This window comes from Trichosurus vulpecula, chromosome 1 (genome assembly GCF_011100635.1).
Source record: "Trichosurus vulpecula isolate mTriVul1 chromosome 1, mTriVul1.pri, whole genome shotgun sequence".
Taxonomy (NCBI): domain Eukaryota; kingdom Metazoa; phylum Chordata; class Mammalia; order Diprotodontia; family Phalangeridae; genus Trichosurus; species Trichosurus vulpecula.
This window is the reverse complement of record NC_050573.1, coordinates 308,698,847-308,720,089: the sequence shown is the minus strand read 5'-3', so window position 1 is coordinate 308,720,089 and position 21,243 is coordinate 308,698,847. Positions and strand designations below refer to the sequence as shown.

At 38.6% G+C, this 21,243-nt stretch overlaps 1 protein-coding gene across 1 annotated transcript in view; it reads left to right on the top strand.

Moving 5' to 3' along the window:
- The window catches only part of PHLPP1 (PH domain and leucine rich repeat protein phosphatase 1), a 291,137-nt gene that overhangs the window by 131,798 nt on the left and 138,096 nt on the right, over positions 1-21,243 (top strand). The window contains 2 exon segments of the mRNA XM_036761120.1: positions 12,184-12,380; positions 16,160-16,285. Of these exon segments, the coding sequence (XP_036617015.1) occupies positions 12,184-12,380; positions 16,160-16,285 (323 nt within the window).

The window sequence follows — 21,243 nt, the reverse complement described above, 5'->3', positions numbered from 1 at the left end:
CTCCAGCTTAGCTCTTTCTTGCAAACTACTCCAGGCTGTGTCACTTCTTACTAAAGCTCAAGGATGATGCCCTGGTATTAGTGTGAGGGTTCTTCTTCCTGGGAAATGGTACAGCTTAAGAAGAAACCAGAATTGTTTGGGAGTTAGTCGTAAATAAGACTTAATTGCTCACTGTCATTGGACATTTGATTTAATCTAATTGGGCTCAGATTCTTTTAAGAATTGTTATTTTCTGTTAGTTGAAAAGCAACTAGTCTTAAATCTCTCAGTGATTCCCATCAGAATGACTGTCTAATAGTTGAGTCTAATAATCAATTTCAACAGATTTCTCTTGGATGCCAGTTTAACTGTTGTGGCCATTAGATCTTGTTACTGAATTGGCTCTGATGCGAGTATTGCCTCCTGCATTGGTAACTAAGGTAGGACTTTCTTACTGTTTTAGAATGATAAATTAATTAAGTTTCTTTGATTGAGTCTAACTAGGTGCTAAACCCCAGGCCCAAACCCCTGATTACTAAGTGCTAAGCCAATGTGGGTATGAAGCCCCCAGGGCCCTAAGGGAAGTTGCTAAGACCAGAGCCAGTAGTACGCACCTAAGTTCTGTTCGCTCAGATGATGTCCAAAGACTGTATATAAAAAGAGAGAACAGAGCTATTTGCTTGGGGCTCTCACTCTTGGAGGAGTATTGATGTGGAGACTCTGGGCAGTTGTAGTTAAGAGCCCTCCAGCTTGTGAACCCAGATGTTGATGCCTTCTTGGTAACTATGAATTGTATTTGGTCTGTTTATAATGTATCTTTGTAATTTGTTTGTATTTGCTCTGAAGTTCAGGGTGCTGGCTTTTTCTCTTGAACTAAGTGAATGATATTTGTATGTTGGATTGAAATAAGATTGTTAACCCCCTGACGTTACTTTCCTTAGTAAAGCAGATCAAAAGAACCTGTGCTGGCAGCATCCTTGTTATTGGGCTTGTGTTGGTCTTTCACCCCCACAGCAGCTGCTAGCTGAACTGTTGCAACACCTCCTGAAATTGCAAATAACTTTAACAGACTCTTTCTACCTTTGGGTTCTATCTTTGACCAGAAGGATATAAAGATTTATATTTTGGAGTTTTATTTATTTAAGTTGGAGAGAATTTATCAGCTGTGGGAGAGGCTTGATTATTTTCTTTCCTAGTCATTTTCATTTCCAGGGAAATGGCATGTTCCTCAGTTAACCTTTTATATAATGAGCAAAATATTTTGACATTCCTGGAATTAAATGAAGACATTCTGACTCAACTTTTTGGTTCCATCATACATGCATGCTTTCCTACTTTAGCTATAGTTTTAGAATTTGCTCTTTTCATGTCCTGTGTGCAGTTTCTTTTTTTTTGTTCGTGACCCTTTTGGGGACAGAATGATATAAATTATCGAAAAGTGAATTATAAAATATTTTTAGTGAAATGCCATTTTATTTCCAGTTACCAATGCAGATCCTACAGCATTACCAACCAGACCCCAGGCCATTCTCCCATCTCTCTCAAGGTATTCAGTACCTAGCTCATAGGCTTCTTCTCCATCTGAATTCCTGCCTTTACAACAGAGGACTTAATAAATTTTATGCCTTTTCAAACACTGGCATCTTCCAATTCCTTGGTGTTCTGGGCTCCTATGGGCTACTCCTCCCTTCTACCTCAGGTACATACAGGGTTGGTCTCTGTAGATCTCATCGTTACCTATTAGTGTTCCATTTCCACATTTAAAAACCTCAGATTTCTTTTATCAGGCTGTAACCAGTATTCTCCTAAACCATTGCCTCTGCTCTACTTTATTCTCTTCCTTTCCCAACCTCTACCCTAGATAGTTAACCAGTTCAACTGTACGCTCTCCCCTGCCTTGCTCTTGGTCCCTTGTCTTGTTGATGCTCATGTCTGGCCACACTTTCACACTGGTTTCTTTCACTGTATACAGTCAGTAATAATGTAACATGACGTAAGTTCCTAAAAATCATCGTGCTATGGAAATCACTCAATAAAAAACAGGACTTAAGGGAAAATGAGGTTAGAGGCATAACACTCAGTGACATATTTAAAAAAGAAAAGAACCTGATAAAAACTGCAACATAATTTTATACATGTTAAATGATTAAGATGTACATTAATACTACAATAAATAGTAGTGGTGTCCACAACCTTGGGCTGATGCTGGTCTTCTGCCTTGGTGCCCACAGAGCCTAGGGCCTTGGCAATGGGGAACGATCCTGGTGGTAGTAGGGTGGATCAGCCTTCCTTATCCCACAGCTCCAGATGACACTTTACCTTGAAAAAGTCCTGAAGTGTGTTTGTGGAAGTAGGTGTTGGAAGGGTTGCAGCTTGTGAGTTATTGAGAAGTGGTGTAGTTTTCTCTGTTTTCTTCATGTTTCTTATGGACTAAATTGCATATAAACACAAAATTTATGTTATGCTTAAATTGTTCCCTAATATACCAATCACACTGGAACAAATTTGTGTTTTCAAAACAAGCCTTATAGCAGAACTGACTGTACTTTCTCTGCTCCTGTTCTACTCCATGGAGCTCTAAAAATCTCTAGAACAGATCTAACTGGGTCCACTGCAAATGTTATCTAATCTCTGTTGAGCCTTCACTTCAGCAGGATAATCCTTTTACTCCTCCCTAATTATCAGTCTCCTCACTACATCTGTTACTAACCTTTTCCTGTCTATCAACCCTCCCACACCATACTTTCCTTTCTAGAGCAAATCTGAGAACCTTGCCTCTTTTTCCCTTCCTTACATCTCAGGACTCTTTGAGTTCATCCCACATTTTCTCCTTTTCTTTTATCTCCAAGGTCAACTCCACTACTTTTAACTGTGATCCTCTCATCTTCTCTAGCAGATTGCTCCCTCCATCATTCCCTCCATTTAATCTTTAGTCTTCCCCTTTCTACTGCCTCCTTCTGTACTGTCCGAAGACATGCCTGTGACCCTCTATACTTAAAAAAAAATCCTTCTCCAGACTCTGCCCTCCAGTCCAGCTTATACTGTACTTATCTGCACATTGTCTGTGAGCCATTTGAGAGCAGGGACTGTTTTTCGCCTTTCTTTGTATGCATCCCCGATGCTTGGCACAGATCCTGGCGCATAGTAAATGCTGTTATAAATGATTGTTGCCTGGACTTAACTAAAGCCACCATTGTGTATTTGTCTTCACTTTTACAACTAAACTCCTAGAAAAAGCTGACTGTACTAATTGTCTCCATTTCTTCTGCTCTCACATCTCAACCCTTTACAATTTGGTTTCCAACCTCATAAATTTTAATTGATTATCTTTTGTTTTTACATCAGCTACATTTCTCATTTTATCTCTCCGTCTTCCCCCTCCCAGAAAGAAATGTCTTACAACAAGGTAATTTAAAAAAAGGGGAGGGGGCACTTCTGCAAACTGCCATTTTGAAAAAAGGTCTGACATTATATGCAGTGTTCCATACCAGTAGTTCCACACCTTTGCAAAGAAATGGGGTCTCTCTGAATTCTCCTTCATCTCCTTTGCTGGTTCATCATCATATCATGTTTCCTAAGTATGAGCATATGCTAAGGGCTCCGTCCTGGATTCCCTTCTTTTCTACACTTTCATTTGTTCGCCTCAGCTCCCATTTGTTTAGTTATATTTATGCAGGTAATCTCAAAATCTGTATATCCGGGCCCAGTCTCTTTTGAATTTTAGTTACACATTTCAACTGCCTATGGGATGTTTCAACCTAAATATAATCAAGTCTAAAACAGTTTATTAACTTTATCCCTAAATCTACCTACCTTCAGAAGTACTTAAGCTCTACCAAAGACACCTCAGTCCTTTCGGGCATCTCAATTTGCAGCCTTGATATTGTCTTTCACTCTTTGTTGTTCAGTTGTTTCATTTGTGTCTGACTCTTCATGACCCCATTTGGGGTTTTCTTGGCAAAGATACTCGAGTGGTTTGCCATTTCCTTCTCCAGCTCATTTTACAGATGAGGAAACAGAAGCAAACAGGGTAAAGTGACTTGCCCAGGGTCACATAGCTAGCAAGTGTCTGAGGACAGATTTGAACTCAAGAGGTCTTCCTGACTCCAGGCCTCACACTGTATCCACTGCACCTAGCTGCCATCATACATGATACCATCTTCATTTCTGTGCCTTTCCACTAGTGGTTCTCCATGCCTGTGATACACATTTCTCTCTTTCCCTCTACTTCTTAGAACTTTGTTTCCTTCAAAACTCAGCCCAAAGGTCACTTATTCATGAAGCTTTCCCGATTCAGCTACTATGCCTGCCTCCTCCCCATAGTTACCTTGTATGCGTTGTGTATATGTGTCTGTCTCTCTATGTGTTGTTTTCTCCAATCAAATTTAAGCTTCTTGAAGACACTTTCCTTTTTGTCTCTGTATCCTTAGCTCTTAGCACAGAGTCTGTAGTCAGTAGGTGCTTAATAAGTGCTTCTTGACTTATTGTGCTTCTTTAGCAGCACAATACTGAAAATGAAGTAAGCTCAAAGAGACAGTGCTTTTCAGTAGATGACACTTTTTAATAGCAGTTAACAGTAAGGGACAGAGAAAACTATACTGCACCAACCCGAGCGTGCCTTTTACTGAGTAGGTACTTAATAAACATTTGTTGAATGAATAAAAAGACAATTACAAAAGCTGAGCTCTGTGGAGTCTTAGGACACACCTCAGTGTCCGTTAAGGGTATCACTGTGTTATGGAATAGTACAATAATGTAGGTAATGATCACTCTGAGTCACAAAGGAAAGCTTATATGATCGTCTTTATACTCTTTTTACCTAGCTAGGGAAATGTATTGTAAGAGTTTAGAGAGATTTCTGGAAAATGTGGCTGAAATTTTTTTTAGCAGTCTTGCACTTAAAGGCGTAAATTTTAGTTGTCGGGTAACTTGACTTATGTAGACCTCTTCTTAAGCCAATACTGAATATATCAGGTACTCGGTTATAGAGAAGCATCTGGGAATAAACCTAAGAAACATATTACAGATCCAAACATACTCATATTAGTATAGAACAGTATGGATTGAGCTTTGACTTCCTGATACTAAATGGATGAAATTGTAAGATCATTATAAATGCCAGATAAATTTTATTTTATTATTGGTGCGAAATGTGAATTGTCAGCATAATTTCTGCTGAAAGCAACAAGGTGAGCATGGTTAATTGATATCTAGAGAACACTTAACCATAGAATTTCAGAATAGGAAGGGGCTTGAGAAGTCATCTAGTCCAATATCCTCACTTGACAAATGAGGAAATCAGACCCAAAGTGGGGCAGTGACTTGCTCCAGGTACATGTGGCAGGGCCTAAAACTTCTAACTTTGAGACTTTCTGTATTGTAATTCAGGTGCCTCATTTTGATCAATAGCCTCATTTTCTTAATTCAGGCCAACTTTTCTCAGAGATATTAAGTAGTAAGTTTGCTCTTCTTTCTCTTTCTGATTCACTTCTGCTTTTCTCCTTGTGTTCATGCCGTTGCCCTCTCTTTCTCCTTTCTTCCCAGTCTGGGCAGCAGCCCTTGCATAATGAAGCCTTTGTGGAGAGTCCTTATGATCTCTCCATTTCACAGGGTTTTCTGTACTTTATTCCGTGTTAGCTGTTAAGTTATTGTTTATTGACTTGTTATTGATTTCACGTGTTGCCCTTATTTCCTCAGTTCCATTGTAAGAACTTTATTCATAGGATTGATAATTAGGTAGAACCTGAGAAATCACTTAGTCCACCCTCCTCGCTGTGTCTTGAAACTATTAAGTGCTTATTAAATGTTGAAATGACCATTAATTAATAACTCCTGAATTGAATTCAAGCCCAGTTATTTGCCCAAAGTCACACAGTAGCGTCAGACCACATCTTACACTTTTTTATTCCCAGGAGTACTGAGCACAGTAAAGCTACAAAGGTATCTAAGACATTATTACTGATGTGTGTGGGGTTTTTTCATTTGTTTGGTTTTGCTAGTTAAGATACTGTAAGGATAATAGAATGGGAAAATCTTCCCCACCCTTTAATAGGCCTCATGTGGAGCTCCTGTGGAAGCTTGATTAGGAGAGGCTTGTTTGTAGGAAGGTTCACACCTTTTGCTAATTTCTAATTAGGCACTGGGTCACTGAGGGTAGTGATGCCCTCTGGCTCTGAGAAGTGTATATATACTCTGAGGTTAGCATTTTGCTTTGGGGGCTCACTCTTTGGAAGAATGTTCTTATATTTGTCCAGATGAGACTCTGGGTAGCCTTTAAGGAGGACCCGGGCTTTGAAAACCCATGTATTGGTGCTTCGCTTTCTGATAACTATGTATTGTTTTGGTCAAATTGTTGGATCTGTCTGTTGATCTGTGCTAATTTCTCATACAGTTAGAAGCCCTGTCTTTTGATCTGTGCTATTTTCTCAGTTTGTATATTCTCTGCTTGTCTCTATGTTCAGGGTGCTGACCTTTCCCCTGAACTAAGTGGATGATATATATGTTTAATTAAAATAAGATTGTTGACCCCTTAAACAGCTGTCTTTCCTAGTAAAGCAGATCTAAGAACCTGTGCTAGCAGCCATCTTGGGTATGCCCATGTGGTTGCTGTTACAGATGTTAAGATGAAGCAAAATGTCCTTAGGCCAATACAGGCTGTTAGAGAAAGGTATGATTCAGTTGGGCAGAGGTATAATTCAATATAAGAAGTACTTATTGAATGTTTACTGCTGAGCCCCTCCATAGGTAAGGGGAAAAGGAAGAATAAAAAGAAGGGAAAGGAGAGAGAATAAATAGAAGAACAGATAAAGGAACAAATATAAATTGGGTCAAGTTTTACTTAGATGCCTTCAAACTTCCTTTGTCTTGACCTGAGGTTGTTGCTTTAAAGACACAATAAAATGGGCTGTAGGGAGCTTTGGCCCCTTGATCTTAAGTCTTCTGGGTAGGGCTTTGTTATTGGTTTGTTTGTTTGTTTTAAATTAGACCTGAGGCTTCTTTGGAGTAAGGAACTCTATGTGGTAACTCCCTCTACCAAAGCAGACTCTAGGATTTACAACCTTTGAAAGCTCTGAGAAATAAAGGGATTTATTTGCCTAGGCTAACCCAGCCAGGATGAATTAGAGGCTAGACTTTTTGAATTCCAGACTTCTCACTCTAAAGCAAGCTTTCTTTCTACCAAACCACACTGTCTTTAAATTAAAAGATAAAGGAATTTACTTTTAAACTGTGATTTTCTGTTCACTTTTAGTATGAATATTGAGAATGAAGGAAAAATGTGCCCTTTTCAGCCTGTTGCATTCTTTAATTCTCTCAAGTTTTCTTTCATTCTGTCTCCTTGGATTGAAAGGATTGGTGTGTTTGTATATGTGTTTAGGAGTGTGGGGGTATGTATGTGTATATGTTGGGCATCTCAAAAGTCTTAGTGAGTTTTAATCAATTTAAGTGCTGATTGAGATACCTTGTGTAATGCATGCATACACATATAAATACATTCACACATAAATCTGAGGGATAGCCTCTTTCCTATGGCCTAGGCCCCAGTGGAGAGCTGGCTTTGTTTTGCCTTTTAGTCACTCATCTCTAGTTCTTTCCTTAGGTTAATGAGTAGGAATTCAGATATCCAGCCACCTTCTTTTTTCCTATATACTCTTCTCTTTTTAAAAAAATTCTAATAATCACATTTTTTGAGATGATGATTTTTGTACGCTTGGTCCAACTAGCAGATTCTCGCTATAGAGGAAGAGAAAATAGATATCCTCAGTTCCTGAAAGGTAGGGAAACTACCTAGTAGACCATGTTTCTAAAAACTTTTCCTCAGAATTTTTCAGGCAGAACCCAAACCAAAGACCATTGCCTTTAAAAGTTCACAGCCACAAAAAAAGTTCTACCACTATTTAAAAGGAAACTTGAAATCTTTTTCTTTTCCTTTTTAGGGAATGAATCTCTATAACCCTTTTTACCAATTAACCCTAGTGGGAGGTTTTGAGGTCTGGCTGCACAAGGTACAGAGAGCTGGGCTTGACATTTGAGTATGTTGGTTGCTGTGTAAAAATTGATTGCCACAGCTTTCTGAGAGCACCTTCATCACTTCAGTTTGGCCATCCCTGAACAGGTTGTGACAGGATCAAGTTCTCTACCCACCGCCTGCCAATTGAGTTTCAGTGTAATGTGTTTTTATTTCCCTATGCTGAGGTCATATCTCAGTCTCTGCTCCACCTAAGTTTTTGCTCTGCCATCTGTCTCCTCTGGGATCGTGTAAGAAATGCTACCAACCTGGAGGGTTTGGAATATCCTTTCTGAAATGAAAGTTATCATAATAGCCCCAGCTTTAATCTGGCAGGCATGGAATACGTTGATGCCAATGTTTTTTAAAGCATAGGACAATTAGAACTGCCTCTTTGAACCAAGGGTTCCAAGACCTGGCAAGAAAGGAAAAGAAAATAAAGATGCTTATGTAATAGAATAAGGAAGTCTGACTTGGAGGAGGATGTACCTGGGTGAATGCCCAGGCATGCATACATACATTGCCTACCCTCCCACCCCTATCCCCCGGGGACCAGTTGTTTCAAAGCTCAATGTTGGGCACCAAGTCCAACCTCAGTCACTAAAGGAGGGACAGCAAGAAGAATGCAAGGCAGGACTGAAAGTGGTGATTTGGGTTTGGATTCTCAGGAATTAAACTGTGAGACAGACTCAGACTTATAAGCTAGCCTTGGAACTGCTCTACACCCTATGGAGGCCTTAAGATTGGGTAAGATGTCCTTCTGTAAAGCCACCAGATCCCAGGTGTTGCCTTGAGTTAATGAGCAATCCATTTTGAAGACCAAGTCAGTTATCTGTGGTCATGGAAATATTTGAATAAACTCAAGACTGACTTATCTACCCTTCTCCCTACTATCTACTTACTTTTTCTTTGGACTTTTCCTTTTTAGTAAAATCATAACAGTGATGATAATAATAGTCATAGCTAGCTTTTATGTAGAATGTTTACTTTGTGCCAAACACTGTGCTAAGCACTTCACAATTATTATCTCATTTGATCCTGAAAATAACCCTGGAAGGTAGGTGCCATTATCTCCATTTTATATATGAGAAATTGAGGCAAGCAGATTGATTTATCCAGGGTCACACAGCTAGTAAGTGTCCGAGACTGGATTTGAACTCAAGTCTTCCGGACTCTAGGCCTGGTGCTCTCTACACTGTACCTCACAGAGTATACTGGGCAAAGCCCTGGACTAACCATCCCAGGAAATCAGGGTTCTAGCACCCAGGCTGGCACTCACTAGTTAGAAGATTGTGAACAAGTCACTTTATCCCATCTGTGTTGTTTTCCTCATCTATAAAGTTTTCTCTGAGCTTCAAAATGTTATGCTTCTGATTTCTCTCCAATCTCAGCCTCTACCACATAAATGGGAGCTCTTAGATTTTGAATTTAAGCTCCCCTCCTCTCTGTAAATGCCTTCTTGGGAACGAGGAAAGAGGAAAGCTATGGTTTGACCTCAACACTGCTGTTATAGGAGCACTCAGAAGTGATGTCTGCTGTCTCTCCTCAGTCACTTAAATGCTGGAATACCTGAATTTTCAAGATATAGTTCTACATGGCATGGTGGAGTGGGTGCTGAATTGAGAGTCTGGAAGATCTGGGTTCAGATTCTGCCTCGGGCACTTGCCAGCTATGATTCTGCACAAATCTCTGGCCCTTGGTGTTCTACCTGTAAAATGAGGATGTTGGACTGACTGGCCTCTGAGGTCCCACCAGGGTCTACACCTATGATCCAGTAAGAGTGCTGAACTTAATCAGGAGAGTTGGATTCAAATTCTATTTCCAGTATTTCCTAGCTGTGTTACCGTGCTGTGGGTCAGTTTGCTCATCTGGTATCATGCTTTTTTTGTATATCCCCCTCACTGGATTGTTGTAAGGAAATTGCTTAATGAGCCTTAAAAGCACTATATGGATAATAGTAACACTATCTGTCATTTACATAGTGCTTTAATGTTTGCGAGGCACTTTATGTTTGTTATCTTGTTTGGTCTAAGTTATGAATAAAGTACTTTGATCTGATGACTGTCAGGTCAAGGAGGAATTTAAAAATCAGATCTGAATACCTGAAAGAGCTGTGACTGATGTTTGATACTCTTTGACTCTGCTGCCCACCTATATGACACGAAGCTCTCTGGGCTTTAATTTCCTCACACATAAAATGAATGGGCTGGATTAGATTTTCTCCTAAGGTCCCTTCCAGCTCCAAGCCTTTGCCTTGCCATGAGGCCAGATGCTGTTCTGGGACAGAAGAGCAGCAAGGGGAATGTCAGAGCTGCCAATGTTGCTGTCTGCTGTTGTTCAGTCCTGTCTGACTCTTCATGACCGCATTTGCGGTTTTCTTGGTAAAGTACTAGAGTGGTTTGTCATTTCCTTCTCTAGCTCCTTTTACAGAAGAGGAAATTGAGGCAAACAGAGTTGAGTGACTTGCCCAGGGTCATATAGGTAGTGTCTGAGGGCAGATTTGAACTAAGGAAGATGAGCCTTCCTGACTCCAGGCCTAGCACTACCCACTGTCCCACCTAGCTGCCCTTGCTGTTTGTTTAAGCACTGTCAAAATGTGGGTGTTCAGAACATGAAGCTATTTGGGGGGTTTTTCTGTATGAGATATTTTTTGGGGAAGGCTATGGTCCTTCAGTGACATAGGCTGTAGTCACTTGTAAAAACATTGGACAAGTTTTAGTGTTGCTTGATGTGACAAGAAGTATATGTTAATTGGTTATATATTAGCATTAATTAATATTTTATTCCATTCAATGTCATAACCTGAAAGAATGAATGAATGAATGACTCCAAATTCACTCTTAGTTTTGGCTTGAGTCTAGAGTTTTTCTGGCCCCTTTAAATTTATTTCTCTACATGACATCAGTGCTCCTGGTAGTATATAGTCGTGCCTAGAACTGAGGAAGTACTCCTTCATTTGTTGATACAACTTGCCTATTGTGTCATATAAATTATGGCAGCCCTTCTGTTCCAGTCATGAGACTTGCCTAAATGGAGTTATGCCGAATTAATTTCCATGTTTGTGTGTGTGTGTCTGTGTGTGTGTGTGTGTGTGTCTGTGTGTGTGTGTGTGTGTACATGTAAAAGGAAAGCCTGGAATAGCAGTGTTACCAACCATGTTGTAGTAGTAACTGCTGCTGCTCTAAGGTTTCTAGAGCAGTTTACACATATTAATTCGTTTGATTCTCAAAACCCTGTGCATGAATATGGGCTGTTTATAATGATGCAATAATGTTGGCTTTTAGACAGTTTCCTTTTATGGTAGTAGTGGATCTATCTACAAGACTTATATTCTGGGGAAAAATCAGGTGCTGATGTCATTGACACTGGCCAGTTACAAATAAATGCCTGATGTTGAATGTTATTCTCATTCTTATGGTTGGAATTTTATCTCCCAGTTTTAAGTATGATGGGAACATAAATTATGGATTTTAGGACAGAAGGGTCATCAGAGGTCATTTATTATAACACCTACATTTTACAAGTGAAAAAAACAGAGGTTCAGAAAGGTTAAGTAATTTGCCCAGGGTTAGATAGTAAATTATAGATCCAAGATTTGAACCCTGAGCCTTTTAACTTTCCAGTGAACCATACTTCCTCCCAGGATTTGTTACCTTTTATTCTTACCTTTAGTTGTTGATTCAAATTTTTAAAGGCATTTCTTTCTTAACTTAGTTTTGGCTTGGAGGGGTATAAAAGGAAAAAACATTCAACAAAAGAGAAAATAAAATCTAATTTTTTCCCCCTCAGAGGTTTAAGAGGTTTTTCTCCTTACCTGAAGTAAAAATATAATTGGCAGAATGTCCATGTAAAGCAACCATCAGGGCCTTTATGTGAACAGTGTGACTCCAGTCTTGTTCAAATTCTTTTTTTTTTTTTTTTTTTGGAGGGGGAAAGGCAGGGCAATTGGGGTTAAGTAATTTCCCCAACGTCACACAGTGTGTCAAGTGTCTGAGTCTGAATTTGAACTCAGGTCCTCCTGATTCCGGAGCTGGTGCTGTATTCAATTGCACCACCTAGATGCCCCTCAAATTCTTTCAGTCATAGAATGCCTTGGTTTCTCCGCTGTTCTTTTTAAATCGCCAGGTAAATAGTCTGCTATGCTGAAGAATTAAAAAAAGATATAATCTTTTAGGCTAAGGTATTTCCTTTTGTTTCAGGAAAGCCCCATAGCACTGGTAGCTCTGAACGGATTCAGCTCTCAGGAATGTACAATGTGCGAAAAGGGAAAATGCAGTTACCAGTGAACCGATGGACCAGACGCCAAGTTATTCTGTGTGGAACATGCCTCATTGTATCATCTGTGAAAGACAGCTTGACTGGAAAGATGCACGTCCTCCCACTGATTGGTGGAAAAGTAAGTTATATTTTTTAAAAATTCATAAAATATAGTATACAAAGATTGTGCTTCTGAACCATGTTCAAAAGAGTACCTAAATTGAGTTGATTGTTAAGCAGTGGTGATGAATTTGTGTTAACCCATCCACATCTTCTCCCTTGATCCCTTTTGTGACCAGTAGCATACCATTACAGGATTGCTTGGCCAGCTCACAGGAGAATTATTTGGCTGCTTTGGTATGGTACTTTAGACAAATGAAATAAAGCTAAAAAAAAAAAAAGATTTGAACTCAGGTCTTGCTGATTTCAGGGCCAGTACTCTGTCCACTGTGCCACCTAGCTTGCCTACACCTCTGCAAGGTCTGTTGTATAAGCCCCTTCTCTCCTCTGATAGTGCCAACATTCTAGTGCAGGACTTATTTGCCTCATGCCTCTTTAGTCTGCTGGTGAGTCTCAAGGCTCTCCCCGATCCAGTCTGTGCTCCTCCCAGTTGTTAAATTGATCTTAATAAAATGCAAGTTTGACATGTTATCCCCTGTTCAGTAAACTCCAATGACTCCCTGTTACCTCCAGGATCAAATATAAAATCCTTTGCTTGACTTTTACAGTCCTTCATAACTTGGTTGTTTCCTACCTTGCCAGTCTTCTCTTCTCATACCTTACCCCACTCCAGGGTGTGCCCTGCCACCACTAACACTGTCCTCCTGCCGCTCCTCCAAGAAGACACACTCTTGGGTACTTTCACTTGCTGTCCTCCATCTCCTTCTTCATCTCTGCCTCCTGGCTTCTCTGGCTTCCTTAAAGTCTCAGCTGAAGTCTCCTTTTCTGTAACAAGCCTTTCCCAGTCCTTAATCTTAGTGTTGTCCCTCTGAGATGATTGCCTACTTATCCTGGACGTCTCTTGTTTGCACACAGTAAGTACTAAATAAGTGCTTAATTAATAGTTGGCCATCTGACTACTCCCATGGCCACCAACCCACATCAACTCTCACCTCTGTTATTATCTACCATAGCTTCCTGAATGATCTTCTTATTCTCTTCTTGACCATCTGTTCTCTATAGTGCCGTCAAAGTAATCTTTCTCAGGCACAGGGGCTAACTATATTATTCCTATGTTCAAAAGCATTCTGTGGCTCCTTTTAGGATAAAATACCTCCTCAGCCTGACATTCTCCAATGAATGAAATGCAGCTCACCTGTATGAACTGTATTCTCCTTCAAGACCTACTTCTCCCTAAACCTTTCCTAGCACCTTCTGTTGTTATTGTTCCTTTCCTCCTCACATTGCCTGGTAATTCCTTATCTCTGTACATATTCTATTCTCCCTGTAGAAAATAAACTCCTTAAAGGCAGGGACTCTTTTATTTCTGTCCATGTATTCCCAGCCTAGGCCCTTAAAAATCTAGATTAATTAAATATCAATTTATTTTTATGTTTAAATGATGTGAGATTTAAAGTAATTTGACTGTGTGCTGATGGGCAGGTTAAGAGGTTAAAATGAATTGTTTATAATGGAGTGGTAAAGGCATTGAGCAAGAGATTTCATTTGGCGCTTTCTCTTTGTTTTATGTGTGCAGGGGAAGTTGGGAAGAAGGAAAATAAGGAAACGAAATGTTACTAAAAGTAATCGTTTCTCACTTGGCAAATATCTGATCCCTAGACACTTTGATTTAGGAGGAATAGGATGCGCAGAGGTTCTTTTGCCTCTTTTCTACAGCAAGAGCACATTTTTTAAAAAGTCATTCTTCCTCATTTTACACTCTTTAAAATATTCCTTCCTTATATGACAGCTTCACATAATTGGGATTAATTATTTTCAGGGAGTTGTTATGTGTAAAATGCATTTTTTTAAAACCCTGGTTGTTGGAGATCCTGATCCTAATCAAGTTCACACTTAGCTCTAAAAGCAGGAGATTTGTTTTTCGTAGACCAGTTTAGAGCTGTTTGTATCCTTACTCTTGAAACCATGTCCCCCCCCACCCCCCCCATGACCCCACTTTCCATTCTCCCCATCATGCCTCAATTTACAATCATGTATCTAAATGAGTGGTACTAATCTAAGAATCAGGTCACTTGTTCTTTAGATAGATTTTTGTGAACCTATTTACCAATATTAGTAGAAACACAGCTTCCTAATAAAAATATAAATTCTGTGTTTGACATCCTCCCAGGTTAAAAAAAAAGGCAATTTTTCTCTTCTCCATAAAGTTAGATGCCAGCATAGACCATGATTAGGGTTTGCATTGACTACATTGGAGAGATGTAAGCGCTCAGTCTTGGTTTATGCTAGAGTTTACTGTTGTGTGGTCTTTCGTAATTGAATGAACTGGGAGTTAATAACTTCTTTTTTTTTTTTCTCAAGCATTCCTTGTAAGAACTGTTCTAGGTAAGCTTTGGAAGTGATTAAATCTTAGTCTTTTAAAAGTCAGTTATCTGAGTTGGGTGGGGGGCACACTTCACTTTTTGCAGTGTAGTTTTTCAAAAGTCATTTTCCATTTCCCTTTTACCTCTACTTTGGACTGAAGCCTAAAATGAGAGGATATAACTCTGCCACCCCCATATAAAAAAGAGGGCCCCCCCCCCCAACCCCACCAAAACGTGATTTGGAATAGCTTACTCTTCTGTGAAGCCATTTGTGTTCAGTAGGAGGTAATATTGTGAGTTTGTCATTCTCCCTGGTCAGATGTGTATCACCTGTCTACCTTGACCACTGAAAGGTACTTGGTGAGTTTTCTTTTTAGGTAAACTATTGACAATAAGTGTTTCTTAAGGTGATAAACATTTTTCCTTAGAGCGTTCTCAGTTTCTCCCCTAAGACATAAATAGGTATTTGCCTCTTTGAAACATTTCTTACTTTTTTCTTTTTATATTTTCTTCTTTTCCTAACAAGTACCTTCATGGAAACCCAACTCTTTACTATATTTTTTATATTCTAGATGACATAGTTGTTCTAAGTTCATGATTTTGTTTTTCAGTCCTGTTCAACTCTTTGTGACTCCATTTGGGATTTTCTTGGCAAAGATACCTGAGTAATTTGCCGTTTTCTTCTTCAGCTCATTTTATAGATAAGGACACAGAGGCAAACAGGATTAAGTGACTTGCCCACGGTCACACAGCTCTTAAGTGTCTGAGGCCAGATTTAAACTCAGGTCTTCTTGACTTCAGGGCTGGCTCTCTATCCATTGCATCACCTAGCTGCCCTTTGTAGAAATTTAGAATGGCCTTAAGTTTATTTCTACCATCTATTTAATTTATTTCAAGTGATTGGAGGCTTCTTGGTATGTATACAATTATAAAAAATAGTATTACTCAGTGTAGCACTAAAAATAAACCCTCTAAGAGGAAGTGAGAATCCCAATACCTAGTGTGTGGAGGGGGAGGACATGGGAAGGCAGTGTTCCATGCAGAAAAAAGGGGAAGAACATTTTACCAGAGATAGGGAAACTCCATGGAAAATAACCTGCCTCCTTCAAATGCTAATCTTTTTGCAAACCTGAGTAGTTTACACGGATAGGAAAAATGGAAATCTCTTAAGGAACTTTCATTCAATTTAGCAAACATTATTTGTAAATTATTTTTTGTTGTTTTATAAGATGGATCACCGGTTGCTTCATTCCACTTGTGCGTACTCATACTGTGAGACTCTTGTTCCTGTCCTTCCAAAATCCTCCACGGAGAGGGTCCTTCCAAAGTGCTAGGTGCCATCCTTTACGTCTCTTGACTTGTTAGGTTCCTTGTTGAGTATAGGTTCTGTCTGTGGGTCATACTTTATTCCATGTCTACCTTTTTTCCCCTCTAGGTTGAAGAAGTAAAGAAGCACCAGCACTGTTTAGCCTTCAGTTCCTCTGGACCTCAAAGCCAGACCTATTACATATGTTTTGATACTTTTACTGAATACTTAAGGTGGCTTCGACAAGTATCCAAGGTAAGCAATCACTCTTTCTCGCCCCCCAGAGTTCTGTTCAGCCTCCAGAGTGATTAGCTATAACCCTTCTCTTGAATCACCTTCCCAGTCCAATATTAGAGCACACACATGGATTTGTTTAAATACTGCCAGTGGTTAGCAGTTCTGAAGTTTTTTCTAAGCTAAATGTTGGCTGTAGCCTAAGTTTGTTGTTTGTATCTTATGCTTGCCAGGTTTGTGATTAAGAGCTTACTCTTCCAAGTACCTAATGGATGGGTTGGCATCACTCTCCTCATGTTATAGATAAGTAAGGATAATGAGACTGAGAAGACTCAAGTGGTTGTCCCTAGTTAAGACTGAGCCAGAATAGCTAGATTCAAAACCCCTCCCTAAAATCTCTAACTCTGGCTGACTTCCTATAAACTAAACTATTGGAGTGATTTTAAATGGAGTCTGATAGTTTCCTTTTCTTCCTTCTCACCTTAATCCTCTACCTTACAAATAATGTACCTTTCCAGTTCTCATCCCTTTTCATGCCACTGATCAGATGAAATAGCCATTCATAGTCAGGATGAAATCATATCCTTTTGAATTCATATTTTATATATTTTAAAAAAAATATTTATTGTATGGTTTTTGGGTTGTTTTTTTTTTACTCCACAACAATCCTAAAACGAATCCAGATGTTTCAGATATTTTGTGTGTAAGGCTGTTTTTTTTTTAAATCTAAATAATACTCTGATTGAACTTTTGGGGTCTCTCTCTTAATTTTCATGCCTAATATTTATAAATACAATGATAAAAACTCATGGGGTCAGAGAGTAAGCATCGCAATAGCACCTTTGGGATGCTTATGAACTTATAATCTCTTTTAATTTTCTGCTCTCTTGGTGACTCTGGCATTCTGAATGATATGGTTACTTGTTATTTAGGTAGATGGAAAAACAAGAAATTGGGTAGACAGTAATGATTATAAACAAATTGTTTTGAAACACCATGCGAAGTTGCATTTTTTTTTTCTCAAGAGGCTGTACTTCCCTTCCCATGCAGACTGTGTAGTTGTTTTTTTCTCTTTTATTTTTGTGATTTCATTCAGTGTTGCCGGATGAGTCTGTGGTCCTTAAGTTACAGATAAGTTGCTGATCTGCATCATCTGAGAGCTTCCACACTGGAAGTTTCCCATATGGATCCACCTATGGAAAACTAAACATGGACTAAATACCCATCATCATACTGCTTATGACTTAGAATCCTTTTCTCTTTTTCCTGGAGGGAACAATAGCTAGCATTTATCCAGCACTTTAGGGTGTGCAAAGTGATTTACGTAAGTTATTTCATTTAATCCTCATGTTAGACCCATGAAGTAAATGCTATTATTATCCTTAATTTACAGACGAGGAAACTGAGATTGAGAAAAATCAAGTGATATGTCAAGGTCATATAGTTAGTAAGTATCTGAGATGAGATGTAGACTTACATCTTCTTGACTGCAAAGCCAGCACTCTATCCTAGCTGCTCCAATGCTAAATGCACCTTAGCTTGGTAGTGCTTAGTAAATCTGTCTACTTGGCAAAGGAAGTTTTGGTGGTGGTTGTTTTTTTAAAGTCTATAAGACAGTAACTCACCGTGAGACAAATGGGAAAAAACAACCAAACATAACTTTCAGAGTTACACATACAGTTGATGACAGATGAAATAGGTCCATCTATCAAGCTGTTCTACAGATTCATCTTGTAGTGGGAAATGTAAAAAACAAAACAAAAACCTATGGTTGTATTAGCAATCTGCTACTATTAAATTTCACTGGTAGAGTGAACTCAGGTGTAATAAAATAAGGTATTACTACTCTGGCATTTTATGCTGCATAAAAATTTCTGATTATAGAGTACCACATTTTATGCAGAGATATTTTAATATATTTTAGACACTCAATATGATGAATAATGATTATTGAGTATTCAGTTGATAGTCTACCTAAGCTAAGGGATCACTTGAAGCTATGTTGTTCTTTTCTAGGAGAGAATCTTATTTATACTATGACTGAAACAGTAATTTTTTTTAAAGAGAATGAAAAATACAAAGTTCAAATGTTTATTGTACAGTGTGGTCCCGCTTAGGAAATATGTGCATGATTGGCAGGTGTGAGCTCAGGCAGAAAAGGGGCCTCACTGTATGGTATAAATTTAGGAATTTTGTCACCCTAAATTATCTGGTCAAGCTTTTTTTTTTTTAAATAATACTACAAATGAATTCTCTCTGCCACTATCACTTTTTAAACTGATTAAAAGGTGGATGTAAGTGGCAGTGCCAAGCCAGCAAAAGGAGAACTTTTACATTTGCACTGTAAACAACATATGGAAAGAGGCAGCTTCTACCTTCAAAGAGAAATCATCTCACAAGAGAAGAGGCAAGGTGCACAGATGTGCAAACACATACCATTTCATAGCCTTTTAAACAAGGCATGAGAATTTTGGCGGGATGGAGTGGGGACCACAGACTCAGACCACCTGCCCCATTTCATCCTGTTTGGACACGATGGAGGTGATATGCTAGCCATCAGCCATAATTTGGGCACAGCATTGATTATTAAACTTTTATTCAATTTATCAAAACTATAGAGAAGTCCAGGTTTTAGTTCTCAGACCTTGTGCCTTTAAGTAAAACTTGAATAAAGGAAATCAAGGGAAGCAGATATGGTTATGACCATCTAGAAAGAAGTAACTCTGGAATTAAATTCTTTTCTCTTGATTTTTTTAAACTATCATTAGAAAACATTTATTAAGTGTCTAATTGTTCAAATTACAATAGCTCAGTGACCTATACATAGATCTGAACAGAAAACCACTGTGTGCAAACATTTTATTGAAGAGAAGAATAAGGAGGTGATGTTAGTAATTACATCTGATAGGCTAATTTAGCAAATGACATATTTGTAGCCCACTTTTCTGCTCCCCTCCTCTAGTCTGAAGATTTGACCCAGATCTTAAATCCACATTTCCAGTATTCTCCTTTTTTATTTTCACATTCAGCAAACAGAGAGATTGGTTCATTTTCGACTTTCCTAACTAAGCCTTTAGAAACTTGGCTTTCACCTGATAGTAGTAACCAAAGCTTCCTTCCTAGATGATAACATGGGCGGAGATTTCTTCCTCAAAGTCGAGGGGCAAGGGAAATAGGTGAATAACTATGGCTTCTATGCTAAGGTGTCTTTCTCTTCTCCTCTGTTAGCAAAACCCTCCAACTTTTTGGGAGTCTTTATGATTAATAAAGGAGGAAGCGAGTCACAGGATTCAAGGAGTTTAAATCCTAATGTATATGCCTGTATGTTTGTCCCAGAACGAAAGAGGGGACAAAAACTAGAGAAACATCCTGTTTGAAGAGTGATCAGGATTGAAAAATGCCCTTTTTTCTTTCAGGAGACTTCCCACATAGGGAATAATCTCTTGAGGATCTGTTATTTGTACACTAAGTTAGGAGATCCGGTACAGTGTAGCAGGGGAAGTTTAGTTAGGGCCCATGTAGGTCATTTGGGGTAACTGAGGGTGGGTAGGAGGTATATATTTTTGAATTTAAGGAGCCTTCTACGCCCAACTTCCCTACCCACTATAAACTGCATTTCCTTATATTCAAAAGTATTTTAAAGTTGTAGTAAAATATAGCCAAGTTCATGTTACCGAGGAAACGGTTTCTTCTTTCCTTTTCCTTTCTCAATAAGAAGAAAAGAAGCATTCACAAAATGGATTGCCCCAACACCAGAATGTTTGAGTAACAAAGCATTTTGTTGATACAGTGCAGAAGGAAACAAAAAACCAGAGTGTGGAATACTGAACTGAATTGCTGATTTTTCAAGGACCAAGCAGGCTTAATCCAGGATGACAAAAAGAAGAACCAAGCCCAAATAAGTGATGTTTTTAAAAAATTCAACTTATGTGACTGAGAGGAAGTTTTTTGTTTGTTTCTGTTTATCCTCCTAAGTTTTAGTTGCAAGTAGAGTACTATTTTCCTTCCAAGTATTGCATTTGATTCATTACTATGAAGGACTACTGGTACATGAGGATCCAAGCACTAAGACAAACTCTCGTTTATTTACCCTTTTGGAAATTACTTTGTATCACTGAACATTGCCTGCCAAAATATTACAAAGCACCTTCTGAATATTTTCACTCTTTTGTGGGTTAGATGTGAATGCTGGTGACACACACACATCCTTAACGTCAGTGTACTGCATGTTTTAAAAATCAGTTAATAAATTCACATGGTAATCAATCTGAAAATGAACAAATACATTTATGGGTTTTATGTTGTATTCTCTGTTATATTTCTGCCATGTGGAACTGTGAACAAATTACTTTACTTTGCTGGACCTTGGGGCCAGTAAGTCATCTGCAAACTGTTATAAAAATACTTACCCTATCTAATTCAAAAATTGCCATGAGGGTCAGTTGAGACAGTGGGTAGGAAGGTGTTTTGAAAAATATTGAGAGCTGTAAAAATGTATAGGGACAGAATTATGGACTTGAAGTCAGAAAGACTTGAGTTTGAATTATACCTCAACTATTTACTAGCTTCTTACCCTCAGTTTCCTCACCTTCATAACGTGGATAATAATAACATCTGCCTCACAAATTAATTTTATCAAAAGATATAATATGGGAAGTGCTTTGCAAACTTCAAAGTGATATGTAATGGTTAGCAATTATTAAATATATTATTAAATTACTGACAATACATACATATACACACGTACACACATATACATGCATATATGGACAATATACGTACTATGTAACATATATTACATATGTATATGCATATATGTACATCTATAATGTAATATTGGCACAAAAATTTACAAGGAGTTTTATAGTATATATGCAGATATGTGTATGCAGTTTAGGATTATGCAAATAAAATGATTAAAATGTTTATACCAATGACCAAGAGAGAGTCCATGACCAGATATGTAACCTAAGAGATCC